Source organism: Herpailurus yagouaroundi, unplaced genomic scaffold, assembly GCF_014898765.1.
Source record: "Herpailurus yagouaroundi ecotype Mexico unplaced genomic scaffold, PumYag 77, whole genome shotgun sequence".
Lineage (NCBI taxonomy): Eukaryota > Metazoa > Chordata > Mammalia > Carnivora > Felidae > Herpailurus > Herpailurus yagouaroundi.
The window spans coordinates 55,883,601-55,906,300 of NW_024412388.1; the positions used below are offsets into that span (position 1 = coordinate 55,883,601).

Sequence of the window (22,700 nt, forward strand, 5' to 3'; positions counted from 1 at the left end):
TATGCCAACAAATTGGACAACCTGGAAGAAATGGACAAATTCCTGAACACCCACAGTCTTCCAAAACTCAATCAGGAGGAAATAGAAAGCTTGAACAGACCCATCACCAGCGAAGAAATTGAATCGGTTATCAAAAATCTCCCAACAAATAAGAGTCCAGGACCAGATGGCTTTCCAGGGGAGTTCTACCAGACGTTTAAAGCAGAGATAATACCTATCCTTCTCAAACTATTCCAAGAAATAGAAAGGGAAGGAAAACTTCCAGACTCATTCTATGAAGCCAGTATTACTTTGATTCCTAAACCAGACAGAGACCCAGTAAAAAAAGAGAACTACAGGCCAATATCCCTGATGAATATGGATGCCAAAATTCTCAATAAGATACTAGCAAATCAAATTCAACGGCATATAAAAAGAATTATTCACCATGATCAAGTGGGATTCATTCCTGGGATGCAGGGCTGGTTCAACATTCGCAAATCAATCAACGTGATACATCACATTAACAAAAAAAAAGAGAAAAACCATATGATCCTGTCAATCGATGCAGAAAAGGCCTTTGACGGGATCCAGCACCCTTTCTTGATAAAAACCCTTGAGAAAGTCGGGATAGAAGGAACATACTTAAAGATCATAAAAGCCATTTATGAAAAGCCCACAGCTAACATCATCCTCAATGGGGAAAAACTGAGAGCTTTTTCCCTGAGATCAGGAACACGACAGGGATGCCCACTCTCACCGCTGTTGTTTAACATAGTGCTGGAAGTTCTAGCATCAGCAATCAGACAACAAAAGGAAATCAAAGGCATCAAAATTGGCAAAGATGAAGTCAAGCTTTCGCTTTTTGCAGATGACATGATATTATACATGGAAAATCCGATAGACTCCACCAAAAGTCTGCTAGAACTGATACATGAATTCAGCAAAGTTGCAGGATACAAAATCAATGGACAGAAATCAGTTGCATTCTTATACACTAACAATGAAGCAACAGAAAGACAAATAAAGAAACTGATCCCATTCACAATTGCACCAAGAAGCATAAAATACTTAGGAATAAATCTAACCAAAGATGTAAAGGATCTGTATGCTGAAAACTACAGAAAGCTTATGAAGGTAATTGAAGAAGATTTAAAGAAATGGAAAGACATTCCCTGCTCATGGATTGGAAGAATAAATATTGTCAAAATGTCAATACTACCCAAGCTATCTACACATTCAATGCAATCCCAATCAAAATTGCACCAGCATTCTTCTCGAAACTAGAACAAGCAATCCTAAAATTCATATGGAACCACAAAAGGCCCCGAATAGCCAAAGTAATTTTGAAGAAGAAGACCAAAGCAGGAGGCATCACAATCCCAGACTTTAGCCTCTACTACAAAGCTGTCATCATCAAGACAGCATGGTATTGGCACAAAAACAGACACATAGACCAATGGAATAGAATAGAAACCCCAGAACTAGACCCACAAACGTATGGCCAACTGATCTTTGACAAAGCAGGAAAGAACATCCAATGGAAAAAAGACAGTCTCTTTAACGAGTGGTGCTGGGAGAACTGGACGGCAAAGTGCAGAAGGTTGAAACTGGACCACTTTCTCACACCATTCACAGAAATAAACTCAAAATGGATAAAGGACCTGAATGTGAGACAGGAAACCATCAAAACCTTAGAGGAGAAAGCAGGAAAAGACCTCTCTGACCCCAGCCGTAGCAATCTCTTACTCGACACATCCCCAAAGGCAAGGGAATTAAAAGCAAAAGTGAATTACTGGGACCTTATGAAGATAAAAAGCTTCTGCACAGCAAAGGAAACAACCAACAAAACTAAAAGGCAACCAAAGGAATGGGAAAAGATATTTGCAAATGACATATCGGACAAAGGGCTAGTATCCAAAATCTATAAAGAGCTCACCAAACTCCACACCCGAAAAACAAATAACCCAGTGAAGAAATGGTCAGAAAACATGAATAGACACTTCTCTAAAGAAGACATCCGGATGGCCAACAGGCACATGAAAAGATGTTCAGCGTCGCTCCTTATCAGGGAAATACAAATCAAAACCACACTCAGGTATCACCTCATGCCAGTCAGAGTGGCCAAAATGAACAAATCAGGAGACTATAGATGCTGGAGAGGATGTGGAGAAACGGGAACCCTCTTGCACTGTTGGTGGGAATGCAAATTGGTGCAGCCGCTCTGGAAAGCAGTGTGGAGGTTCCTCAGAAAATTAAAAATAGACCTACCCTATGACCCAGCAATAGCACTGCTAGGAATTTATCCAAGGGACACAGGAGTACTGATGCATAGGGGCACTTGTACCCCAATGTTCATAGCAGCACTCTCAACAATAGCCAAATTATGGAAAGAGCCTAAATGTCCATCAACTGATGAATGGATAAAGAAATTGTGGTTTATATACACAATGGAATACTACGTGGCAATGAGAAAAAATGAAATATGGCCTTTTGTAGCAACGTGGATGGAACTGGAGAGTGTGATGCTAAGTGAAATAAGCCATACAGAGAAAGACAGATACCATATGGTTTCACTCTTATGTGGATCCTGAGAAACTTAACAGGAACCCATGGGGGAGGGGAAGGAAAAAAAAAAAAAAGAGGTTAGAGTGGGAGAGAGCCAAAGCATAAGAGACTGTTGAGAACTGAGAACAAACTAAGGGTTGATGGGGGGTGGGAGGGAGGAGAGGGTGGGTGATGGGTATTGAGGAGGGCACCTTTTGGGATGAGCACTGGGTGTTGTATGGAAACCAATTTGACAATAAATTTCATAAAAAAAAAAAAAAAGAGAGAGAGAGATACTACTGCTTGTGTTCCTTTCTAGGATTTTTATTGTTTCAGATCTCATGTTTAGTGCTTTGGTCCATTTTGAGTTTATTTTTGTGTATGCTTTTAGAAAGCAATCCAGTTTCGTTCCTTTGCGTGTGGGTGTCCAGTTTTCCCAGCACCATTTATTGAAGAGACTGTATCCCCACATTGTATGTTCTTGCCTCCTTTGTCATAGGTTAACTGACGTTTGAGTGTGAGGTTGTCTGTAGGTATGTCATATAGGGCCTTTATTATTTTGAGGTAAGCTCCCTCTAACCCCATATTTTTGAGGGTTTTTATCATGAATGGATGTTGAATCTTGTCAAATTCTTTTTCTGCATCTATTGAAATAATTTGACTTTTTATCCATAATTTTGTTGATGTGGTATATGAAATTGATTGATTTGTGATTGTTGACCATTCTTGCATCTCAGGAACAAATAAATATATAGCCATAAAAAAAAAAAAAAAGAACTCTTGGCTGTATATTTTTCCCATTCAGCACATTGAATATTTCCTGCCACTCCCTTCTGGCCTGCCAAATTTCAGTGGATAGGTCTGCTACTACCCTTTGGTATCTACCCTTGTAGGTTAAGGCCCGTTTGTCCCTAACTGCTTTCAGAATTCTCTTTGTATTTTGCCAGTTTCACTATGGTATGTCATGGTGTTGACCTGTTTTTGTTGACTTTGGAGGGAGTTCTTTGTGCCTCTTGGACTTGGATGCCTGTTTCCTCAGCTATAATTTGTTCAGATAAACCTCCTGCCCCTTTCTCTCCCTCTTTTTCTTCTGGAACTCCTATGATAAGGATACTATTCATTTCATTGACTCCCTTAGGTCTCTAATTCTCCCCTCATGGTCTAATAATTTCTTTTCCCTCTTTTTTTTCAGCCTCATCACTTTCCATAATTTTATCTTCCGATTCTCTCTTCTGCTCTTCCGTCCTTTCTGTCACTGCATCTACTTTATTTTGCATCTCAGTTATAGCATGTTTTAATTCATCGTGACTAGTTCTTAGGCTTTTGATCTATGAAGCACTAGATTCTCTGCTGTCTTCTACACTTTTTTCAAGCCTGGCTATTAGTTTTATGACTATTATCCTTTTCGTATATATTTTTTATATCTGTTTTGAGCGATTCTCTGGATGTCATTTCTCCCTGGAATTTCTTTTGAGGAGAATTCTTCTGTTCTGTCATTTTGGCTAGGTTTCTGTCTTTTACGTGTGTTAAATGCTTGTTATGTGTCCTGCACCTGTGAGAACTACTGTATTATAAAGGGGTCATACACTGCCCAGGGCCTGGCACTTCAGGAAGTGTTTTTGTAGCATATTGCGTGCACTCTGTTGGCTGCTCTATCCCACTGGTCAGTATTCTACAAAGCTGCTTCTTACTTATAGTGGCGGATTGTTTAGACCTTCCACCAGATGTGCTTTGATTTGTTCATTGAAGTAAACCTGGAAGAAAGGAAAGGGCCAGGGACCTGATCCCATACAAAGAGAAAAATGAAAGGGGTGAAAAAGAGACCAAGCAGAGAGAATCAAAGAAACTGTAAGGTTTAATCCAGAGAGAGAGAGAAAGGAAAATAAAGGAAATATAGAAAAGGTGTGAAAAGAATAGAGTAAAAATGCCTGATAACAGAGACAAGCAAAGCACAGAAAGAAAGAATATATATTTTATATATAACATAAGAATTGACCAAAAATCAAATCAGAAACTTTGAGCCTGATTCCAAAGGGGGAAAAAAGAAAAGGGTAGAAAGAAAAAGAAGAGAAAAAAGAAGAGAAGGAAAGAAAAAAGAAAGAAAAGGAGCAACAGTCTAACACACAAAAACCACAGGACAGTTATCTGTTGGTGCCTGGGACTGGTGGTTGTGCTGATCTGGAGGAGAGGCCGTCTGGTTCTGTCTTTGTCAGTCTCACTCGACTAGATAAACAGTTGCCAGGCTCAGAGGGGTGGAGTTTGGTTGTAAGTGGGTCCCGCCTCCACTGGGGGCTGCTGTACTGCTCCCTGAAGCCCCACCCTGTTGATGATGGGGAGAAAAATAGCGACACCCCAATCTCTCCTCCTCAACCAGGGGGATTGCCCTGCTCCACAGTCTCCCGTGCCTCCTAGGCACTCAGCTGGGATTCAAAACCCCATGTTTTAAAGGATCCCACACTGCACAGACCCGGTTCTGGGGTAGCACCAATCTGCCCTCCAGATGTGGCAGGTGCCTGCAGGGTCTTTTGTCCTTGGGGGGCAATATACACTCTTTCCCCAGTACTCAAGGGAGGGCACTGTCCTCTCCCTGTGCACCCCTGAGGTCGCTCCCGTGCCCTGGGGCTAGCTCTCCTCTCTCCTCCCAAGGCATGCTCACACCGCTACAGCAGCTTCAGTCTGGAGAAAGTCATGCACTTTTGAAAACTCCGATCTTCAGCTCCTAAGGCTGTTTGCAAAGTAGAGACTGGCACCGATTATATTTCTCGTTCCCCAGTCCGTGGTCCCGAGAGATTTTTCTTTTGTCCCAACACAATACCGCAATCCACAGTCTCTCTCTCTCTCTCCCTTTTGTCTCTTCACAGAAGGGGATCCCTGCCCTCCATGCCCACTCTGTTTTATCTCCCCCAATTCGCATACAGGTACCTCTGTCCCGGCCAAGCTGTCACCCTCCACCTCTGGAGATTTTTCTGTCACTCCGAAGATAGATTTCCTGGGTGTTCCAAGTGTTCTGACCTTAATACAGCTAGGTTTGAGGGACAAGGGAAATCCTGGTCCCCCTACTTCTCTGCCATCTTCCTCCTCAGATTATTCTAGATTATTATTAAATAATTTTCCTTCAGATCACTTCAGATATAATAGATTATTTTGGAGTTTTTGACTTTTGCAGTGTTAATCTTTTGCTTTCTTTTTGACTTAACTTTATTGAAGTATGATTTGCATACAATTAAATGCATGCATTTTACATGTATAGTTTGATGAATTCTGATAAATATATATCTATATATATATAGATATATATTTATGTAAGCATCAACAAAATTGAGACTTTGACTATTTCTATTATTTAAAGATAGTTTTCCTATGCCCTTTTGCAGCAAGTTCATTCAATTTGTTCTGTTCTCTTTTTCAAACACATTGTTTATCTCGGTGTTGGATACCTCGATATACTATCTTGTCTGATCCAGTCATAATTCTGTCCCTTCACGTTGCATTCTATGTGATTTTCCTAAACTTGCTCTTCAGATCTTTGATTTGGTTTACTCCAATGTTTATTCTACTCTTCACAACTTTTAATATAATTTTAGGTTCTGCATTATCATTACTCACTACCTTAAAAATATTTTTATCTCTGAGGCGCCTGGGTGGCCCATTCGGTTATGTGCCTGACTCATAACTGATTTTGGCTCAGGTCATAATCTCAAGGTATGTGCACTGACAGCTCAGAGCCTGCTTGGGACTCTGTCTCTCCCTGATCCTCCTCCACTATCTCTCTCTCTCTCTCTCTCTCTCTGTCTGTCTCTCAAAATAAATAAATAAACTTAAAAAATGTTTTTAGCTCTCACAGCATCATTTCATTTTTGACATGTATCTTTTATATCTTCAAATCTTATTTCACAGAATCCCTTATGTTCTTTAATCTCTTAAACATCTAAAAATATTATTTTCTAAATTTCTCCTGTTTCATGGGGTACAATTTCTGTCAGAACATGACCATAGCTATCTTTAAATTATCTCCTTTATTTGCTACGTGATATTTAATAAGCCCCACATTCTTGTTTTTCCTACTCACCTTTGAATCCGGACACTTAAATCCAGGTTTGATCCTAGTCCAAATATAAAAGAAGTAAATTTCTTTGGCTACTCTCCCTGCTTATCTGGATACTGTTAAATTCTCCCCTTAGAAATTGACAGGCAAATCCACATGTTGTTACCTTGTAAGTTCAGGCATTCAGCTGCCTGAGCTGCCTGGTGAGGGAGCCGGAGCCCTGAAACATCATGGGGAAATTTGTGCCTGTGCACTGTATGTTTTGTGAAACCTCTTCATGACTCTAATGAGGTGGTGATGGTGACGGGTGATCTGGTGAAGTGCCACTTGGGTTAGAGTCCTTTACCTCTCTCTTGGGGTAAGCAATTCAGTTTGAGGAGACATTTAGTCAAAGAAAGGCCTCAAAGTTCTTAGAGTGTTTTATGGGATCATATATTTTTTTCTTTACACAGTTGTCTTTGTGGCTATTATTCACACTTGCAAAGATGGTTCCTAGGAAATTGCATCTTGTCTCTTCTGTTGTCAACTCCCCTTTCAAGACCTTGCTCCTCCAAGTTAGGAGGTTTTTCCCCCTGAGTCCATATGAAGCAATACTAGGAAGCCAAAGAAAGAAAGGGCTAAGTATGGTCATCACATTTCTCTAAAAACACTGCTAACACAGACTTGGACTGCTATTGACTTGCAGTGAGGAAAGGGATCCCAAAAGGGATCCATCTTTCTGTGACCCATCATTTTCTTTGAGTATTTGGGTGGTGGGGCTAGGGAGTGGTATTAAAAGAAGAATTTTCAGAATATCTTCTACTGGCTTTTTAAATACTCTTCTTTCTCTTAGGAAATGGAATTGTGAATCAACTTCTGGAATCTTCTTTCAAACTACTTCATGTTGTAATATGTAGCAGATTTCCTTTCAGTTTGAGATAAAATGTCTTAGTTTCAATTTAATGAATTTTTCTTGTCTATTTTTCTTCTTTTTGTTATTCATTTTGGCCAGGATAAATTTGTATTTATGTTGCCAACTTTCCCAGAAGTCTTAATTTGGGACTTTGATAAAAGAACTGTAATTTTTCTTCTGTAGAGAGACTCAAGAAATTTTATAAAGGGAAATTTGCTTTGCTGAAAGAGTAGAACAGTCTGCCCCGCTGTTAGGAAACACTTCAGAGGCGACTTATGTGGTAAACAGAGGACTGCCTACTTAATAGTCCCCTTTCTCCCTTTTATGCTGACAGAGCTCTGATTTTATTTATCTTTCTCCAAACAACCATGTCTTCCACAGGAGGCTGGGCTCCTTCCTCACCCAAGGGAGTGAATCTTTAAATGATCTAAGCCTGTGCTTTTAAAAATGTGAGCTATAACCCATCAATTTAGACACTAAATTAATTTAGCATACTTTGATCAACATTTTAAAAAACAAAATAGAACAGCATACAGTGTATTACATGTGTCCTTAGTAACAGCTGTACAAAACACTAAAATACTGCAATCAAATTCAACTAACAGAGAAAAAGACAATTAGGACACCATGAAGCTAAATCTTCTGCTCACTCTATATATCATATAATATATGTGAAATAGTTTATATATAATATATATATGTATACACCATGTTTAAAGCTAGAAAAACTTACCTAAGCTGATAATGATTTGTTGGTTAAAATATGGGGGCATTAAGCTATTCTAGTAAGGAGACACCAGGGAAGGTCTGCTGGAGGGCTTTGAGGAGCATTTTCCTCATTTTTACAAAGGAACCAAAGAGCTTTTCTCTTTTCAGTGGATGTTGTTAGCCATACAAGTTATCTTGAATAGCAGTCACCATATTGTACAGCAAAACTAGGAGGACAGGCTACTTACTAAGAAACTTGAGAAAAGATGGAGGGACCAGGTATATCTCATCAAGACTCTGAATTAACCATGCCTGGAACTGACTTACTGATAGACTTCTTATTTGAGATATAAACAACTTTATTGTTTAAACAATATATAGTCAGATTTTATTTTAATTAAAGCTGTATGTCTCCTAAATATTAAAGATGAGTAAGAATCTATCAGGTGGAAAAGTCAGTTCTGAGTTATAGAGGCCAGAATGAATCGTATTACACTGTATTTGGAACAGACTGTTCACAGTGACTAGAATCAGTAAGGAGAAAGAGACAAGATAGAAGGCTAGAAAAATCTTGTATACCATAATAAGCAATCTAAATTTTACCATTTTTGTAATAGATATCATTCAGTTATTAAGTAGGGAAATAATGTGGTGATAAGATCAGATACGATATTCTTTAAAGATTTTCTTAATGCTTTTAAAAGTTAGATACAGTTAATTTTCAGCAATTTCAATATAAACACACAATGTGTATACCTGCAAATAAAGCAGAGTCTTTTTCCTTCTTATAAGCCTTAGATTGAATCGTGGGTATAGGAGAAACGGTTGTAGAACCCAATGTTCTTCTATGCTCTTGTTTATTCTGTGAATAAGATCATGCAAAGGCTTAGAATTTTTTTTTTACCTGAACATTAGGAAAACTGGAAAACTATCTCAGAAATTATTTCTCTCTATGTATATTGATAAATAATTTAAATCTGATTATTCACACTTGGAATATATAATTATAATAACTAACAGCTGTATAGTTCTTTAAATTATTTTAAATGTCAATTTATATTTGAGAGAGAGACAGACAGAGTCCGCATGAGGGAGGGGCAAAGAGAGGGAGACACAGAATCTGAAGCAGGCTCCAGGCTCCAGTTGGCAGCAAAGAGCCCAACACAGGGCTTGAACTCATGGACCACAAGATCATGACCTGAGCCAAAGTCAGATGCTTAACCTACTGAGCCACTCAGGCACCCCCCCACCCCCATCTAGTTCTTTAAATACTTCCAAATATAGTATTTATTTAATCCTCAAAAACAAAACCCTATAAGATGGATGTTAGTACCACTTTATGAGGAAGAAACAAATCTACAGAAATTTAAAACTTGGACTACGTTCACACTTTTTACTAAATTCTATTTTCTTTGCCTCTAAAGCTTAGCTATTATACTCATATAAAATTTATTTCTCCAAATGCAGGGAAAATCTAAACTTCAAATACTGAGGGGGGGGGAAGCCCTCTTAGTTTAAAAAGAAACTTGACTCATTCATTGAGTAGATATTGCAGAATACCTCTGAGTAGAATGAGAGAACTGGAAAAAAGATCCAACTTTTCCCAGGTTAGGGTCTCAGATTGGCTCTAGTGTGGAGAGAGACTTTGGTGAATCCATTATGTCACTAGAAAGATCATTGATGCTTTTATTTTAGCAATTAACTTAGTCGGGTTCAAAACACAAACTGTCTCTGGAGCAGCAGCTCACATTTCAGTCCACTTGTTTTATCCTTAGCCAGGCTGCTTGCAGTCTCCCTAAACAGGCATGGTTCAGGGGGCAATGAGATACTTGGATAGGGTTTATACATGGAAGATGGGGCTACCATCTTTGACTTTCTTCTATTACTCTCCACTCACTTTCCAGAAGCTTGGGCTGCCCTGAACATTGCCCTCTAGTTCTCCTGGCCAGGAAAAACATGTTTCCTATCGGAGGTTTCGATGCCCCATGCAGTGCCAGCTTCATCTACCTTTCAAGCTAAAAGTCATAAAAATAGCCCTGTGTAAGTAAGTTATTCCAAGTTTCTATGCTTTTTGTTATAACATGCTTCTGGTTTCTTACTCTCTAGGGTCTTCAGATAATATGTGTGTGCGTGTGTGTGTGTGTGTGTGTGTGTGTGTGTGTGTGTTTTCTGAGTATCTTGTCTAGAGTTTACATTTATTGTCTGAGACAGGGTGGGTGTAATAGGGTTTACTCAGCCATACTGAATCAGATTTCTCCAGAGTTTTTACTACCTCTATTGTCTTTTCCTATTGCATTGTTTAATACTTCCTAAACATCTATAAATAATAGTGGCAATAAGTGTCACTCTTGCCATGCCATAGACTAGTGTATTGTCATTAATTATGAAGGTGGCTATTTTAAGGTATAATTTTTAAAATTATGCTGGGGGGTGCCTGGGTGGCTCAGTCAGTTACGCATCCAACTCTTGGTTTGGGCTTGGGTCATGATCTCACAGTTCATGAGTTCGAGCCCTGCATCAGGCTCCAAGCTGCCAGTGCAGAGCCTGCTTGGGATTCTCTTTCCACCTCTCTGCCCCTTGCCAACCTTGCTCTCTCTCTCTCTCAAAATAAGTAAATAAACTTTAAATTTTTTAAAAACAAAATTATGTTGATATTCTTTATCATACAGCAAGTATTTTTTGTAGTTTTATCAATGATGGCTGTTGAATTTATCAATTATATTTAAAATCTTGCAGGTATTAAAATAACTACATTTTTCTGATGAAACTCCAGGCATAGAGCTGGCAGATATTGAGGGTGAGGATGAAAACAAAAGTTGTAAAGAGGTTAACTGCAATTCTTTGGACTTTCTGAACCAACTGCCACCTCTCCCATTTCCCAGTTACCCTCTCCCACATACAGTTATAGAAAATTGTATTTAATTAATCTCAGGCTAAAATAAGTGCCCTTCTCTTAATAAACTTACTGCTAATGTTTGGTTCTCTGGAGTGAAACTCTCTTCATGCTAGCATTTGGAAGAAAGGCTACCAGTCAAATTACCTTCTCTCTGCCCTCTTATGCTAAAGTAAAGCTAGCTGGTTGAGAACTCTGATGTATACACAGAACAGCTGACTCTCCACTCTGGAGAGATACTTATTTATAAAATTAATGACAGTTTCATAGAAAAATTAACTTATATCTTTACTCTTAAATATGAACAAATGAAGATTTATTAGGTATGATAAAAATCAGTAACTTCAAAAATATCTATCATGTTAAACAAAAGGAATACTGACACCAGAAAAAAAAAGAGATAATTCAAGAAACAGAAAATAAGTTAAAAGAAATGAACACTAACATCCTCAGAAAATGTTGAGAACACATGTAACAGGAGTCTGCAAAAAGAAAAACAACAACAACTAAGGACAAGAAAGAAACTTAAAATATCATTACTGAACCAAAATGCAATCAAAGGACTGGAATAAAAGGTAAATTTTCAGAAACAAAAAGTAGAGAATAGCAATATAGAGAATCAATCCAAGAAATCTAATATCTGACCATTAAAGAACACAGAAAATAGTGGAAAGAAATTGGAAAAGAAATAACAGAGATATTTTTTAAGATCTAAAGAAAGACATTTGCTTTAGGGTGGGGTCCACAGAACACTGAACAGAATGAATTGAAGTAAAATTACCACCCTTGGGCATATCCTCAAGACATGTGAAAACAATATTGATAAAGAGAAGATCCTAAAAGTTCCAAGGGGAAAAATTAAATAAAATCAACTTACAAAAGACTGAGAACCTTTCATTAACAATACTGAATGGCATAAGACAGTCTAGCAATGTCATCAAAGTTTAGGGAAAAAAATGAAATTAAGATATAATTGTACTCAGCTAAATTATCAATCATATAATGGGAAAAATAAATATACACCCAGACATCTATGAACCACTTCTAGGGATGTTCCTTGAAGACATATTATAGGAAAATAAAGATGAAATCCCAGAAGAAATAACAAAACATGGAGTACTAAAATCTGGCAACTAAACCAGGAATGGAATGACCCAGTGACAACTGCAGAACAGGCTTAAAATAGGTCAAATTTAGAACAAAAAGTCACTGGGATCCTTGAACAATTCCTCCAAGAAGATTAGAATGGATTCTACTCAATAGAGATAATGAGTAAGAAAGCTTGAGTATATTCACATATAATGATAAAATTGTATATTTCTTTTTTGGAGACTGCATATCTTACAGGCATAGAGCATGTATCAGACTGTTAGGTTCTTCCTAGCTCTGCCATTTATAATTTGATCTCGGCCAAATTACTTGTATCTTCTTTGTACCTCTTTTTTTCTTATCTATAAAATAGGAATAAAAATAGTACTTCCTTGGGTTGTTAGGGATGTAAATTTATATATATACATATATATGTATATTTATACTACAAAAGTACTGTAAGTACTATATAGATGTTTGCTATTATTATCATCCTCCCACAAGAAAAAAAAAGGCAAATTGAATCTTCGGAAAAAAACACAAAAGTGTATACATGACAGTAAAGGTTTCAATATGAGGCAAACTAACACATGGCATTATTTTTGAGTAACTGGTGGAGAATAAGAAAAGAAAGCCTTTTGCTTGTACATTTTACCCATTGAGAAGAATTGTAATCTTAGCACATTACTTTGTTGCACATTCATTACAATGAATATGTACAGTGTCATCATAACAAGATACTATTTATAGCCTTGAGTTTTAGAATTAACCTACAGACAAAACATGAGGGCTTAATCAGAGTTGCAGACTGAATATAATCATTGATGTCAACAATGCAAAAGTAAAGATATACCTGACTTGGGGAAGAAGGTGTGAAGGAGAATGGGAGAAAAGGATAGGGCTGCTAAGTTCTTCATTTTACAAACAGGGGAATCAGGAGGTAGTGTTTAAAGTTAATATAAAAGAAAACATATTTAGATATGTTATTTATAGGTTCAAAAGTTAACAACTGAGGAAACAAAAAAGTAACTATCAAAGATCCAGAAGAAAAAAAAACAGGGAGAGATGAAATGTACAGCAATATAAATAAGCTAATTCAAATATATTTTACTGACTATATAATATTTAAAGTTGAAAAGCAAAAAAGTAGTAGTAGAAGCTCATTCTTTAAAATTACGGAGTTAATCATAAAGGGAATTAAACCCCCCCCAAAAGTTAAATATGGTTCCCTTTGAAAAGAGGAAATTAGAACAAGAAGAATGGGATGGAAGTGCTTTGTATCCTTATTAGACTTTCTGAATTATTTTTTAAAAATTCATATGTATATTTTAACTTATTTTTTAAAAATTAAAATGTTGCATATTTTATATAAGATACTAGTAAATTTATTATTATGAGTAAACTTGTGATGCTACAATATGTATTTCTTGAAAGGTATTTATTTAACATGAACCTAAATAAAAGATGTAGTTGAGGATAATACTAATATTCTGGACAGTGGATCCTGTAAATTTTCTTAAAAATTATAAAAGGGGAATATGCAATAAAAATTATAATGTCATTAATTATGTTCCAAAGTATGTATTTCTTCATGCTTCATTTTCCATATTAGCAGTAATCAGGGTTAATAATAAATTAATATCTAAGAGACTCTCTTAAATGACTTTCCTTTGCTGATTCTCTGGTTAACTTCTCTCCCTAGTTTCCTAGATAAAACCTAATGAACAATAGCCAAGGCATGCTCAGTGTTCAAGGCTAGTCAACTACTTTTCTGGATGCCCATGAACCTCTCTGCTCAAAAGGTTATCAAGAGTCAATATTGTTGTCAAATCACTATGTTGTACACCTAAAACTAATGTAACATGTGTGTTATACTTCAATACTACAATTATGCTGCAACTTAAAAAAAGAATCAATACTGCTGGTCCCAAGCTTGTTTATAGTAATTGTGACTGTAATTATATAAATAACTATAGTATGCTAAAAAGAAATGGTCTTGGCTATACCTCAAAAGATTACAAATGGATGCATATTTTCATATTTTAAATTAAAATAAAATATTTAAGTCATGCATGTATTTTTTTATGATGTCCTGTTTTTACTAACTTTATGATAACTGTTAGTCCTTATCATATTCAACTAATTTCTGCTATATGGACTGTCAAGCAAATAATATATTATTTTCTGTATTATCCTTTCACATAAAGTTTTACATAATATCAAAGATGAAATCACTTTAAAATTTTACACTTTGATTCCTAAAATAAATGTGAATTTGGGATTCATAGAAGTATATACAAAATTGTTAGTGCCAATCTGAATTTCTACAAAGTAATTGTTAGGTACACAAATTAAACCTACCTCAGCTGTATCCTTAAGATAAAGAAAAGGTCTAAAAGATCTTGAATTCAGATGTTCTTTCATTGGCTCTAAAGAAACAAATCGAAACATAAATGATATTTCTATACTATTAGGCTACTTCTAATTTAACTATCAATAAAATATTTTTTCTACTTCTAATCAACTTTAGAAATGTAATTTGATAAACTTAGATGCTTACATATGCATTACATTTTCAGAGCTAAATATATTCTAGAGTAATTTGCTTTAAAAGCCAATTCTATTAGGGGCGCCTGGGTGGCTCAGTCAGTTAAGCATCCAACTTCGGCTCAGGTCATGATCTCACAGTTTCATGAGTTTGAGCCCCATGTGGGGCTCTGTGCTGACAGCTCAGAGCCTAGAGCCTGCTTCGGATTCTGTGTCTCCCTCTTTCTCTGCCCCTCCCCCACTCATTCTCTGCCTCTCAAAAATAAAGAAATGTAATAAAAAAATAAAAAAAAAAGCCAATTCCATTAACAGAATTTATAACTTTTGATTATTAACTCCTGACTACTTATCAGAAACTATGGAGGTCAGAGCTATGACCTCAGAACACACAACAAAGTGGTATGTTCTTGGGAAAAAATGGATTTCTAAACAAAATGGAATCATAGTTAAAGGAATCTTTTCATTAATTCCTTTGAAAAGAGAAATATTCCCCTCAACCTGAACCCCAACTCAGCTCTAATTATTTATTAACCTGGGTTATCCTTTAATGGATTTTCTTAAGGTAGGTATGGTGTTAGGTCAAGCATACAGACTTTGGATTTAGATAGTCTAGGACCAAAGCCTACTTTTTTATCTGTAAGTCATATACCCTTACATAAGTTATTTAACTTCCATGAGCCTTAGTTTTCTGATCTGTTAAGGGGAAATAATAGTACTATCTTAGAGGAATGCTGTGAGGAGGAAATGAAATAATAGATGTAACTAATTTAATAGTATCTGGCATTCATTCAGTCAACAGTTATTTATTTATTTTTAATTTTTTTAATGTTTATTCATTTTTGAGTGACAGAGAGAGAGAGTGTGAGTGGGGGAGGAGCAGAGAGAGGGAGACAGAATCCAAAGCTCGAAGCTGTCAGCACAGAGCCCGACACGGGGCTCAAACTCACAAACTGTGAGATCATGACCTGAGCTGAAGTTGGACACTTAACCGACCAAGCCACTCAGGCACCCCAACAGTTACTTACTGATCACCTACTACATGCCAGCACTGGTGTTAGACACTGTAATTGTGATTCCTGTGCCCAGTGATACATATACTTTAGTGGGTAATACAGATAATAAACAAGTGAGACAAAGAAGTGAATAATTATAAATTAAGATACCTGCTGTGACAGAAATAGATTTTGGTGAGGGAGAACAACAGAGTGAGGTATATTTTAGATAGGTTCATTGCTATGGAGTGAATCTGTTCCCCCCAAAATTTATATGTTGAAGCACTAATCCTCAATGTGATGATATCTGGAGGTGAGGCCTTTGGGACATACTTAAGTTTATATGAGGTAATGAAAGTGAAGACCCCTATGATGGGATTAATGTCCTTATAATAAAAAACATGACAGAGAATCTCTTTCTCCACCATGTAAGGAATCAGGCAAGAGGACAGCTGTCTGCAAACCAGGAAGAGGGCTCTAACCAGAACCTGACCATACTAGCACCCTGATCTCAGACTTCCAGCCTCCAGAACTGTGATAAATAAATATTTGTTGTTTAAACCACTCAACCTATAGTAGTTTATTATAGCAGCCTGAACTCACTAATAGAGAAATTGGCACTGAGAAGTGAGGTGCTGCTATAACAAATAACTAAAAATGGGGAAGTGGCTTTGGAACTGGGAAATGGCCAGAGGCTAGAAGAGCTTTGAGATGCATAGGAGAAAAACCCAGTATTTCCATGAAGGGAATTTAAAGAAGATTCTGGTGCGAGTTCCCTAAGATTCTTTTACCGTCTCAAAGAATACATAAAGGGGCACCTGGGTGGCTCAGTCGGTTGAGCGTCTGAATTCAGCTCAGGTTATGATCTCATGGTTTGTGAGTTTGAGCCCCGTGTCGGGCTCTGTGCTGACAGCTCAGAGCCTGGAGCCTGCTTTGAGTTCTATGTCTCCCTCTCTCTCTCTGCCCCTCCCTGCCCCTGCTCACACTCTGCTTTCTCTCTCTCTCAAAAATAAATAAACATTAAAAATTTTTTTAAAAAGAATACATAATCAAGTACAGAAATGTTAGTAGATCTATGGATGGTAAAAGCCATTCTCAATGAGGTCTCATAGAAATTAGGCACATATTATTAACAATGAAGAAAAGGTTATCCTTGTTATCAAGTGACAAGGAACTTGGCTGAACTGTGTTTGTGTTCTACTGTTTTGGGAAAGGTAGAACTTGTGAGCAATGAAACTGGATATTTAGCTCAAATTTCTAAGCAAGCATTGAAGGAGTGGCTTGGTTCCTCCTGACTGCTTGTAGTAAAATTCAAAAAGAGAAAAACGAATTGGAAGACTGAACTGTTAAGCAAAAATAAATCAGAACTTAAGGATTTGGAAATTTTTCAGCCTGTCCACATTACAAAAAATAAGAAAATTTTCAGCATGTCCATGTTTGAAAAAGAACACTAAGGGTGTGGTAGAATGACTATTTGATAAGGAGATTGGTATGGGTGTGAATCACACACCTAAATAGATATCCCAACAGTGACACTGCCAGTTTGAACTGAAGGGGATGGAGATGAGACATAAATGAATGAAATCTGTTGGACTTCTTGGGTTTTACAGGATAGGACCACAGAGCTATTCACTGCAAATACGTGCTATTCTTCAAGACAGGGAAAGAATGACCCTGAAGGCAATTCAAAAATCATCAGAGCTGCCTCCTCAGTTTCAAACGGGGTTACTAATGTCTCAGTTTCAACAGGCCAAAGAGCCTCCACTCAATGCCTTTGGGGTAGGGCATCCCAGAGTCTTGGAGTCATGACCCCTACCTGGCATGCTATAGAGGCAGGACCTCTTCCCCAGTGGTTCCAGAAGAATATGCAGCCAGAGAGAATTATTCTTGAGTCTTAAAATCTTAGGAAGTTTACCTTGCTAAATTTTTGACTTGCTCAGGACCTATCACCCCTTGTTTCCTTGTTTCCTTATTCCTTTCTCCATTTTGGAATAAAAATGCCTATCCTGTGCCTGTCTGACCTTTGCAGTTTGCAAGCACATATATTGTTTGGTTCTAGAGGTTCACAGGTAGAGAGGAAATTTGCATCAGGCTGAATCATTCCTTGAGTCTCACCTATATCTGATTTAGATACTATTTAAATAAGACTTTGGATTTTAACGATAACATAAAAGTCAGACATCAGTAAAATAATTTGTGTTCCAAAATTCTTTTATTGTCCAGAATGAGGATAATAATAGATTTTGAAAGGTTACATGTTGTAATTTCTAGAGTTATCATTTAAAGAATAGAAATAGAGTAGTACATAACTTCCAAATTGATAAAGGGGAAAAGTGAAACTTAAAAAACTCAATTCTAAAGAAAACATGAGAGGACAGAAAAAGAAGTATAAAATCAACAGGGCAAATGAAAGAACAAAAAAATAAAATGGCAAAATTAAATCCAAAGATATTAGTAATTGCATTAAGTATAAATGGACTAAATGCTCCATTTCAAAGACAAAGAGTATGATAGTAGATTTTTAATTTAATAGTATGATGTTTATGAGAGATAAATATAGATTACAATGTTACAAGAAGGTAATAAAATGATGGAAAAAGATATACCATGCAATGGTAGCCAAAAGAAAGCTGGGCAACTACAGCAATATTAAATAGTAAGACAATTACTTCATAATGAAAAAGGGTTCAATTCACTAGAAACATAATTCGAAATATTTATGTAACTGATAACATGGCCTAAACTATATTAAAAATCTATAAAGCAAAATTTGACACTGCTTAAAATTTCAACAGTAGAATAGATAAGTTGTGATATACAGTTGATCCCTGAATAACATAGGTTTGAACTGCATGAATCCACTTACATATGGATTCTTTTGATAGTAAAATACTGTAAATGTATTTTCTCATCCTTTTGTTTCTCTTAACATTTTTCTTTAGCTTACTTTATTATAATAATATAGTATATAATACATATAAATACAAAATATGTGTTTATGTTATTGTAATGGTTTCTGGTCAACAATAGGCTAATAGCTGTTAAGTTTAGGGGAATCACAAGTTATATGTGGATTTTTGACTGTGCACTAGAGTCAGTGCCCCTAACCACCCTGTTGTTTAAGGATCAGGTGTACAGTACTTTATTTTATTATTATTATTTTTATTATATGAAATTTATTGTCAAATTAGTTTCCATACAACACCCAGTGCTCATCCCAAAAGGTGTACAGTATTTTAATGATGGAGAAAATAAATTAAGAAGAGAGACTGAGAAGTAAAATAGCAGGAAAACAAGAGATATGGGTTCCCAAACCCCTAAGAGGAAAATTTTAAGAAGGAAGGAATGATTGACCAACTATACTTGTTATTAAAATGTGGAAGAAAATAAAAACAGAAAATATTATTTGGATTTATCAATGGAGATCATTGGTATTCTTGATCAGTGCAGCTTCAGTAGGATGGTGGAGGCGGAATCCAGACTGTAGTTGTCTGAAGTTTGAACAAAAGAGGAAGTAGAGACAGATGAAGAGTATCAGAGTAATGAGGCAGTATGGGGCAATGTGGAGTCAAGGAGCCTTACCCAAAGGGATCGATGAGAATGATGCAATTGAATGTTTTTTGATAATTCCAGAGAAAGAAAAAAAAGGCAACACAAAACACTCAAATTCTCTGAAGATGTGGAGAATTTAATGGGTTTACATTAAATATTCATTTGTTCATTTAGTTTATTACCTGTCTCCCCACCTTACCCTAAAACATAAATTGAGGGCAGATTTTTTTCACTCTTGTATTCCCAGCACCTAGAGTAGAGACTGACCCATAGTACGTGTGTAATAAATATCTATTGGGTGCACAAATTTTCCTGGTAAATTTTTATTCAACTTTCTTACAATATTATAAGTGCTTGTTCCTAGCTTACAGATTCCTTAATGTTCTAAGAAAGTAAGTTCCTTTACACTTTCTGTAAATAAGTTTTTATTAAGCAAGATGTCCATACTTGATTGATTTCTTTTTTTTTTTAACAATAAGGAAACTCTTAGGGTAGAGCTGAAAGGAAACTCAGAAGCTTTCTTTCAAGAAAAATAAATAAACATAAAAATATATTCTTAATTTTTGAACTGCATAAATTGTCCATTCTGATATTTAACGTCTCTACTGCTTAGGAAATTCTTTATAGTTCACTGAAATCTTTCACACTGCAGTTATACACCATATACTTTCAAGAAAATTCTTTCCACAGAGATATCCAATGATCAAGAGCTTTTAAGATATACATTAATAAATAATAAAGTATATAATACAAGCAAAACCACTCATTAATAAGTTAAAGGAGAAGTAAATATGGTACGCAGAGCATTACCTATTGACTTGCTTTCTTGATTTTTTATATTTGTTGGTACAAAGTGTGGTCTTAAATTTAATGTTTCAAAATCACTCTTTGTAGGTTCAGGCTCATTTTTAAAGGAGACGTATCTAGAAAAAATAAAATTAATCTAAGTTAAAGTAATCAGAAAAATCTACAAAACTAATCTAAAAAATAAATTTTGAGAAATGTGGTAAAATGCAGATTGAATGTTGTTGTATTAGTACTATTATAGTACAAAGTGTAAAATGTTGGTACTAAGGCAGAGATGAAAGTATTCGTGATAATCACTTGAAGTAGAGACAGATAGTAAGCTACTGTTGTCATAGGATTGAGGGCACCTAGGAAACTATAGTTCACAAGCTGATTAACCCTTTAAAAAATATGCTGGAAATTCATTAAATGAGATATTGGAGACATTGTCAGACCTGAGTCAAAGTGGTGGGACCCAGAGTTAGGGTCACTTCAGATACCAAAATAACATACTAGATAGGATCACAGCATTTATTTACCATACAGGAAATTTTCTCCATTAAATTCTTTGACTACTGATAGTATGTAATAAAGTTAATAGTATTACATAATTCATGATATTTCTGACCTCTAAATGCTGGGGTAATCCATGACTCAGTCTTCTGACCTCTAACACTCACCCTCAGTTGATATCTAATCTCACATCTTCACGTATTATCTATATGCTCATGTCCCTGAGATTTATAAATCCAGGCCCTCAAACTCTTCCCTGAGCTCCAGATTTATATATCCAACTGCTACATGACTTCTGCAGTTAGGTATATCATAGGCATCTCAAACTTAACACATTCAAAACCAAATCTTTGCTTCTGCTTTCTTCCCAATTGTTGAGGCTTCCCCATCTCCATTCAACCAAAGGCTTAAGCCAAAAACTTGACAATATCTTTGATTTCTTTCTCTCACTCCTCATTCCCATCTGTTGGCAAACCCCACTGGATATTTCTTTGAAATATGTCCCAAATCAAACTACTTTATTTCTTGTTACTTCTACCCTAGTCCAAGACACCTTCATCTCCCATCTGAGCTACTTCTATGTGTCTCTCGCCTTCTATCTGCTCTCTCTGCTATCACTCATCCCCTACAGTCTATTCCTAATGCAACCATGGTGGCATCTGTAAAATATAAATGTGATTGCCATTTCCCTCCAAATGTTTCCTACTGGACTCAAATAAAGTTCAAAATCCTCACTCCAAGACAGAAACTGTCCCCAGTTCTCATGTTTCTAAGTAGAGGAACTTCGATTGAATGTCCTTTCAGGCCTCTCTGTGCACCTCCCCAAGCCCCACCTCTACATGGAAGCAGAGTGAATTTTCCAACTGTTTGGTTTGAGGAAAGGAATTTAAGCTCCCACTTGAGGACCTTGGTACTTGCTCATCCTTCTGCCTGTAATATTTCCCAATGATTGCCAAGGGTTACTCCCTTAAGTTATAAGAGAGCATTTTGTAAGACTCTGCTCAATTTCCATTTCTCCACAAAGGATTTTTCCTGCCCCTTTCTCTATTTAAAATAGTAATCCCTATCAGTCTTAATTCCTTTAATTTACTATCATTTTCTTCATAGTATTTATCACTAATGGATTGACATTAAATATTCATTTGTTCATTTAGTTTATTATCTGTCTCCCCACCTTATCCTAAAACATAAACTGAGTGAGGATTTTGTTCACTCGTATTCCCAGCACCTAGAATAGGGACTGACACATAGTACATGTGTAATAAACATCTGCTGAGTGTACAAATTTTCCTGGTAAATTTTGACTAAACTTTCTTATAATCTTATAATTTCCAATGAGATTTTAGTGTATTCTCTTTGGATTTTTCAGTAAACATTCATTTAACTTTCATAAAACATTTTATCTATTCCTTTCAAAACATTTATATTTTTGTATTACGTTCTTGTTTAATATCACTGGCAAGCACTTCTAGAATAGTACAGTTTATTGGTGAGAATATGCATCCTTCTGGTTCTAATTTAAATGGAAATGCGTCAAGGCTTCCATCCTAAGGATGAAGTTGGCTATATAGTCTTCTTAAGGAGTAATTTTTTTTATCCTTATATTACTAAAGTATTTTTCAAATACATTTACAAAGACTATATAGAGATGTTTGGATATGGATTTCCTTATGGTGAACTAGAGAGTGTGGACTTTGGAGTTGGACCTTACTTTGCATCTTGACTCTACGTGAAGTTCTGCAGAATACTGATTTCCTCTGAATTTGTCTTTCACAGGCCAAATGCAGTAATAGCTATCTTATAGGGTTAGTATAAGAAATACGTAAAATAAAGTTCAGAAGTTGCTTAGCAAAATGTTTGGGACATAAGAAGAGGTCAAATTTCAGTTCATTTGTTTTATCCTTTGCTGGGTTGGTTTATAAGATTGATTATACACAAACTCTGTCCACAACTGACCTTGACTTTCCTTTCTAGTTTATATAGCCTCTTGTCATATTGTTTTATTTCTTAAAAACTTTATTATATGGATTAATTTTAAGGATTTAGTTGACTAATAACTAAAATATAAATCCTGATGCCCAGAAGCAGATAGACTTATGGGATAGATAAATGGGGTATAGAAATAGAGTTCTTTTAAGCTCACAGGGACCTGGATAA

The 22,700-nt window shown here is 36.1% G+C and overlaps 1 protein-coding gene across 2 annotated transcripts in view; it reads right to left on the reverse strand.

Annotated features, from left to right (window-relative positions):
• CUNH1orf141 (chromosome unknown C1orf141 homolog) overlaps positions 1–22,700 on the reverse strand; it is an 80,080-nt gene that overhangs the window by 12,788 nt on the left and 44,592 nt on the right. For both annotated transcript variants that reach the window (XM_040470584.1, XM_040470583.1), the window contains 3 exons: positions 20,055–20,167; positions 14,515–14,582; positions 8,928–9,033 (listed from right to left, as the gene is read on the reverse strand). In XM_040470584.1, the coding sequence (XP_040326518.1) occupies positions 8,928–9,033; positions 14,515–14,582; positions 20,055–20,167 (287 nt within the window). The remainder of the gene's footprint in view (positions 1–8,927; positions 9,034–14,514; positions 14,583–20,054; positions 20,168–22,700) is intronic.